Consider the following 7,742-nt stretch of genomic DNA (forward strand, 5'->3'; position numbering starts at 1 on the left):
CAAAAGACATCACAAGGAACACATAATGGCCATATCGGGTCCTGAAAGCTGTCTTAAGAATATCTGAGTCCCGAATCTTCAGCTGGTGATACCCTAACCTCAAATCAATCTTGGAGAACACCATCGCTTCCTGAAGCTGGTCAAACAAATCATCAATACGTGGCAAAGGATACTTGTTCTTGATTGTGACCTTGTTCAACTGTCTGTAATCAATGCACATTCTCATAGTACCATCCTTCTTCTTCACAAATAGAACGGGTGCACGCCAAGGTGACACGCTAGGTCGAATAAACCTTTTATCAAGGAGTTCCTGAAGCTGCTCCTTCAATTCATTAACTCCATCGGTGCCATACGATATGGCGGAATAGAAATGGGTTGAGTTACCGACACCAAATCAACACCGAAATCAATATCCTTGTCAGGCGGCATGCCCAACAGGTCTGCAAGAAACACATCCGGGAAATCTCGCACCACCGAAACAGAATCAATAGTAGGGGCCTCTACACTAACATCCCTCACAAAGGCCAGATAAGATAGAAAACCATTCTCAACCATCCGTTGAGCCTTCAACTATGAAATCACTCTACTAGGAACATAGTCTATAGAGCCGCTCCACTCAACCTTCGGCAACCCCGACATCGCCAATGTCACGGTCTTAGCGTGACAATCTAGAATAGCATGACATGGAGACAACCAATCCATACCCAAAATTACGTCAAAATCAACCATACTAAGCAACAAAAGATCCACTCTAGTCTCCAGACCCCCAATAGTCACCACACATGATCGATATACACGGTCCACAATGACAGTATCGCCCACCTGCGTAGACATATAAACAAGTGAAACTAGAGACTCGTGGGGCATATCTAGATAATGAGCGAAATACGAGGATACATATGAATAAGTGGAACTAGGGTCAAATAATACAGCGGTATCTCTATGGAAAACTGAGATAATTCCTCTAATCACATCATCTGAAGCAATGGCATCTAGTCTGGCAGGAAAGGCATAGAAATGGGCCTGGCTGCCCCTGATCGGCCTCCCCCTCTCGGGTGGCCCCTAGCTGACTGGGCTCCACCCCGAGCTGGTTGAGCGGGTGGTGACGAAACTGGTGCTGACGTCATAGACTGGCTCCTCTGCTGAGCTGAACCTCCCACTAGGCAGGGACACTGCCTTCTCATGTGACCAAACTCTCCACACTCATAGCAACTCCCCGGTGCTGGTGCTGGGGACTAGAGGGAGCCCCGAGCATCGGGATAACTAGTAGAAGGACCTAGCATAGATGAGTCCTGGCCCAATGGAGCACGGGACGAACTCTAAGCTAGGAGAGCACTGAGAGATGAATGGCCCTATTTATAATTGTGTGAACCATAGCCAGATGATGCACCACGGTAAACTGGGCGAGCCGTCTGAGCATGTCTGAAAGGACGACCTCTACCGTGGTGGAACTGACCTCCAGAAGGAACACCGCTAAATCCACCCTGACCACGAGGCCTCTTGGCCTCCCTCTCGACCCGCTCCTGGATGCGAACCATCTCAATCTGACGAGCAATATCGACAACCTCATCAAAAGTAGCATCAGACACTCTCTCTCTAGTCATAAGCAATCGCAGCTGAAAAGTGAGGCCATTTATGAACCTCCTGATCCTCTCCCTGTCTGTGGGAACCAACCAGATAGCATGACGGGCCAACTATGAAAATCTCATCTCATACTGCATCACAGATATATCACCCTGACGAAGCTGCTCAGACTGTCTGCACAACTCCTCTCTACCGGATTGAGGCACGAACTTCTACAAAAAGAGAACAGAGAACTGCTTCCAGGTAAGAGCGTTGCGCCGACCGGCCTACGCCTCTCGTAAGCCTCCGACCAACTGAATGCAGCCCCTGAGACCGGAAAGGCAGTGAACGAAACCCCACTGGTCTCCAGAATACCTGAAGTACCCCAAGCTTGTGAAATCTTGGATGAGATGGCGGACACCTCTTCGGCGTGGCAAAATAGAGCCAATATTCCTCAGGGTGACCCAAATGTTATTCACCTACACAAGGAGCTACATGATCATGGGCAAGCTATTACGGAATGGACAACCACCATGAACCAATTGGCCAAAGCTCAGCTTCAACAAGTTCAAGGGTCGAAACAGGTGAATGTTGTGGAAGGGGTGATCATAATGGTAAACAAGAGACGGCAATGAGGTCAACAAGTACAAAACCATCCGGAACACTTTGAGCAAAGTAATAGTGGTATAATCAAGATGATTCGTATGATGAGCAAGATGAAGAGGTTCAATATGTCAGTAATTATCAAGGTCAAAGATGCAATGCTCCAAATCAATAACAATGGAGATCACAAGAAAACCAAGAAAATTGGAACAATCAAGGCCACCAAGAAAATTGGAGTGGTGGAAACAACAATAATCAAAGCAATTGGAGTAATCAAGGCAATTGGGGAGGAAATAATCAAGGTAATTGGGGTGGCAACAATCAAAGCAATTAGGGTGGCAACAATAATCAAGGGGTTTGGAACAATAGCAATCAAGGAAATCGGGGGTTAGGCTTTCAGAGACCCCCGATGTATCAACAACCAAACAACCCGCCTCCATATCCGTCGCAAGGTCCTAATTCTTCCAATAGTGAAATTGGACAGATTGAAAACATGTTTAAGCAAATGACGTAAAAAAACGCCGACTCCGATGCCCAACTAGCCTCCCACAACACTTCTATCCGCAACTTAGAAGTTCAACTTGGCCAAATTTCTTAAGATTTAAATACTTGCCCAAAGGGGGCACTACCTAGTGATACGGTGGTGAACCCGAAAGGTGAGAATACGGGGCATGCAATGGCCGTGACAACAAGAAGTGGGAGAGGTGGAGTTGCTAGTACCTCAAACCAAAGAAGACATATGGGTGATGATGTGTTGGTGCAAGATGATGATGAGCCAAGCAATGATGTTCAAGCTAATTAAGAAGCGAGGATTGATATTGATGAAAATGTGGAGGAGATGCAAGAAGATGTGAACCCGTCCAGGGAGCACGTGATTGATATGCCGGAGCCGGTAGTGCTAACGGCTAAGGCACCTATGCCAAGGCCTCCTCCTCCATACACTCAAAGACATGCAAATCAACACAATGAGAATCAATTCAAGAAATTCATTGATATGATGAAAAGTTTGTCCATAAATGTACCGTTGGTTGAAGCCTTAGAACAAATGCCGGGATATGCCAAGTTCATGAAGGATTTGGTAACAAAGAAAAGATCAATGAACTGTGAAACGATCAAAATGACACATCAAGTGAGTGCTATTGTGTACTCTATGGATCCAAAGTTGGAAGACCCCGGTGCTTTCACAATCCCGTGCTCCGATTTCGCCAAAGCTTTATATGACTTAGGGGCAAGTATTAACTTGATGCCCTATTTTGTGTTCAAAATATTGGGGATTGGGCAACAAAGACACACATACATGAGGTTGCAAATGGTGGATCGGACAATGAAAAATCCATTGGGGATAATTGATGATGTGTTAGTTCGGGTCGATAAGTTCATCCTTCCCCCAGATTTTGTGATACTTGACTGTGAGGTTGACTACGAGGTACCAATCATTTTGGGGAGACTTTTCCTTGCTACAAGGAAGGCCTTAGTTAATATGGAAGCTGGCGAGCTCACCTTCCGGGTGGGTGATGAAAAAGTGGTGTTCCATATTTGTAAATCAATGAGGCAGCCAAATAGCAACGAAGTGTGTTCGTTCGTGGATCTTGCGACCAAAGTAATTGTTGATGACACTAGTGTTGTGATAAATGTTGAAGATACCTTGGAAGATGTGTTGTTGAATCATGATGAGGATGAGAAGGAAGGCTTTGTAGATTGCATCAATACTTTGCAAGGAATGGGATCATATAGTTATGAGCCCAGAAAACTTTCCTTGGATCTCGAAAACCGGAAGACTCCATCAACAAAGCCCTTAATCGAGGAGCATCCCACCTTGGAGTTAAAGTCTTTGCCTTCACACCTCAGGTATGAGTTTCTAGGCCCTCGTTCCACTTTACCTATTATTCTTTCCTCGTGCTTAATTAACGTGCAGGTAGATTTCACCTTTGCGGTGCTCAAAAGGCGGAAGAAATCAATAGGTTGGACATTGGCAAATATTCGGGGTATAAGTCCCACCTTTTGCATGCACAAAATCATTTTGGTGGAGGATGCCAAACCCTCCGTGGAACATCAAAGACGATTGAATGAGGCCATGCAAGAAGTAGTAAAAGAAAGAGATCATCAAGTGGTTGGATGTCAGGGTTGTTTACCCCATTTTCGATAGTTCGTGGACCTCGCCGGTGCAATGTGTCCCAAAGAAAGGGGCATGACTGTGATAACAAATGACAAAAATGAATTGATCCCCACAAGAACTGTCACCGGGTGGAGAGTGTGCATGGATTATACGAAGCTCAACAAAGTTACTCGGAAAGACCATTTTCCACTTCCATTTCTTGATCAAATGTTGGATAGGTTAGCCGGACGTGCTTATTATTGCTTCCTTGATGGATATTCCGGGGATAACCAGATTCTTTGCTCCTGAAGACCAAGAGAAGACCACTTTCACTTGTCCATATGGCACTTTCGCATTCTCGCGGATGCCATTCGGGTTATGCAATGCACCGACAACTTTTCAACGGTTCATGATGGCCATCTTCACCGATATGGAGGAGGACTTTCTCGAGATTTTCATAGATGATTTTTCTATCGTGGGGAATTCTTTTGAATAGTGCTTGGATAACTTGGATAAGGTATTGACACGTTGTGAGGAAACTAACTTGGTGTTGAATTGGGAGAAGTGTCACTTTATGGTCGAGAAGGGCATTGTCCTCGGTCACAAGATTTCCAAGAATGGTATTGAGGTTGATAAATCAAAAATTGAAGTGATATCCAAACTCCCTCCCCTACTTTCGTAAAGGGAGTGAGGAGATTTCTAGGTCATGGAGGGTTTTACTGCCGATTCATCAAGGACTTTTCTAAAGTGGTAAACCCCTTGTGCAAACTCTTGGAGAAAGATGCCAAGTTCCTTTTCAATGAAGATTGTATGAAGGCATTTGAACTACTCAAGTATAAGTTGACTACCACTCCTATTATCATCGCGCCAAATTGGATCTTACCATTTGAGCTCATGTGTGATGTAAGCGATGTGGCGGTTGGAGCGGTATTGAAGCAACAAATTAACAAGATCTTTCATCCGGTCTACTTTGCTAGCAAGACCATGAACGAGGCCCAAGTCAACTATACAGTGACTGAGAAAGAACTCCTATCCATTGTCTTTGCTATGGAGAAGTTCCTCCCATACCTAATGGGTACAAAAGTAATTGTTCACACTGACCATGCGGCACTTCGTTGTTTGATGAGCAAGAAAGACTCTAAGGCAAGGTTGATGCGGTGGGTGCTTCTATTGCAAGAGTTTGATCTAGAGATTCAAGACCGCAAGGGTAGTGAGAATCAAGTTGCGGACCACTTGTCCCTATTGGAGGAGGAGGGGAGGCCACATGATGGCCTTGAGATCAATGATTCATTTCTTGACGAACAACTCCTTTCCATTTCTATGACTGGACGCCATGGTTTGCCGATATTGCCAACTATCTTGTGAGTGGCATTTTTCCGAATGAGCTCTCTTCAAACCAAAGGAAGAAGCTCAAACGGGACTACCTGGACTACTATTGGGATGAGCCATATCTCTTCAAAATTTGTACCGATGGTGTTATCCGAAGATATGTACCAGAAGAAGAACAATTGGGTATTCTTGAAGCTTGCCACTCTTCACCATATGGTGGTCACCATGGTGGAGCGAGAACTGCTACAAAGGTGCTAAACTATGGATTCTATTGGTATACCCTTTATAAGGATGCTAGTAATATCGTTAAGCGTTGTGATGAATTCCAAAGGGCCGGTGGGATCTCCAAGAAAAATGAGATGCCTCTCACCACCATCCTATAGATTGATATTTTTGATGTTCGGGGCATTGATTATATGGGTCTGTTTGTGAGCTCATATGGGAACACCTATATATTAGTATTTGTGGATTACGCGTTCAAATGGGTTGAAGTTGTGGCTTTGCCCAACAATGAAGCTCGGAGTGTAGTAGATTTCTTGAAGAAGAACATATTCACAAGGTTTGGTACTCCAAAGGCCATCATTAGTGATGGGGGATCACACTTTTATAACAAAGCTTTTGATACTTTACTCTCCAAGTATGGTGTCACTCACAAAGTGTCGACCCCCTATCATCCTCAAGCAAATGGACAGGTTGAAGTCTGTAACCGGGAGTTCAAGAGTATTATGTCAAAGACTGTGAATGCCAACTGGACAGATTGGTCGAAGAAACTTGACGATGCTCTTTGGGATTATAGAATAGCTTACAAAACACCAATTGGTGTGTCTCCGTATCGGTTAGTATTCGGGAAAGCTTGTCACCTTCCGGTGGAACTTGAGCATAAGGCTATGTGAGCGTTGAAGAAGCTTAACCTTGCGTGGGATGTAGCTGCAAATCTTAGGGTTGAGCAATTGAATGAACTTGATGATTTTTGGTTCCATGCATACTCTAGTTTGTCCTTTTAAAGGACAAGATAAAGTACCTCCATGACAAGTATATCCAGAACAAAGAATTCAAAGCATGTGATCTTATGCTTTTGTTCAACTCTCGGTTGTGGATGTTTCCAAGAAAGCTGAAATCAAAGTGGAGTGGCCCATTTGAAGTTGTACGTGTGACACCCTTTGGTGCTCTAGATTTGAAAAATAAGAATGATGAGGTGTTTAGAGTCAACGGGCACCAGATTAAATATTATCTTGGCAAGGTTGATGATGGCCACATTGTGGCGTTGCTCTATTTCAAGTGATTGATGGTAACATGCGTCGTGTCGCGACGTTAAATCAGGCGCTTCTTGGGAGGCAACCCATGTGTCGTTTTTTTTTTTCTTGTTTTTCTTCTTTAGATTAGATAGGCTTTGTTTGTACTTACTAGTTTTGAAGTGTATGCAAGAATGGGTGTGCATTGCAGGAACTGCGCATGAAAAGTTTGGCTAAGTGTTACAAAAGTGCGGACCGCAGTAAATTATGTGGACCGCACTGCCACTCTACAGCCGTACAAATTTGTGTATGGTCTCACAACTGGGAGATGAAAAATACATGGTCTATGAAGTTTGGCCTGTCAAAAATGCTGAATAAATTGCGGCCGCACATATTTTTGTGCGGTCCGCACTAATGCTGCGGCCGCACTCACTTTTGTGCGGTCCGCATCAAAATTATGTGGCCTATCTTAGGTAAAAATTTGGGCCCACGGGTAAAAGTATAAATAGGGCTTCTCTCATCATTTTACACTTTTCGATATTCTGAGCCCTGAAGCTAGACTAGCACAGTAAATTTCCCCATTGCTCTCAAATTGTCCCTCATTTAATCACCTGCATCTTCATAACTTGTATATTAATTCCATCTATAGATTGTTCATCTTTTGTTTTGTTTTGTTCTTTGATTTAGGGTTAATTACATGTCTAAAATGTCAATAGTTAGTCTTTTTCTGCTTACAATCATGTGGGTAGCATATTAAGTGTTAATTAGGGTCTGGGTAAGTAGCTATCCATTTTTAATTGTGCAAACCATGTCTAGATTATGAACAGAATGCATGAACCCTAAAAAGTGCCCGTGAATTTTGAAGTATGCGGCTGCACTTAGTTTTTTGTGTGGTCTGCACTAGAGGCTATGCGGTCGCA

At 43.9% G+C, this 7,742-nt stretch overlaps 1 protein-coding gene across 1 annotated transcript; it reads left to right on the top strand.

The window, feature by feature from the left end:
* The first annotated feature begins 3,283 nt into the window (after window positions 1–3,283).
* Window positions 3,284–6,872, top strand: LOC138908280 (uncharacterized). Its single transcript, XM_070198938.1, has 4 exons — window positions 3,284–4,276; window positions 4,946–5,404; window positions 6,283–6,456; window positions 6,582–6,872. Exons 1-4 carry the CDS (start codon window positions 3,284–3,286, stop codon window positions 6,870–6,872), a joined length of 1,917 nt encoding a protein of 638 aa, XP_070055039.1.
* The last annotated feature ends 870 nt before the right edge of the window (window positions 6,873–7,742 follow it).

The sequence above is a fragment of the Nicotiana tomentosiformis genome, chromosome 3, assembly GCF_000390325.3.
Source record: "Nicotiana tomentosiformis chromosome 3, ASM39032v3, whole genome shotgun sequence".
NCBI classification, from domain to species: Eukaryota; Viridiplantae; Streptophyta; class Magnoliopsida; order Solanales; family Solanaceae; genus Nicotiana; species Nicotiana tomentosiformis.

What these genes read in the sequence shown, in the direction of transcription:
- LOC138908280 (XM_070198938.1), top strand. Translation starts at nt 3,284, where the DNA reads ATGACACATCAAGTGAGTGCTATTGTGTACTCTATGGATCCAAAGTTG. An exon ending in AAGAAAGAGATCATCAAGTG is followed by an intron (nt 4,277 to 4,945) that starts GTTGGATGTCAG and finishes ACTTTCGTAAAG; the next exon opens with GGAGTGAGGAGATTTCTAGG. An exon ending in GGAAAGCTTGTCACCTTCCG is followed by an intron (nt 6,457 to 6,581) that starts GTGGAACTTGAG and finishes TGCATACTCTAG; the next exon opens with TTTGTCCTTTTAAAGGACAA.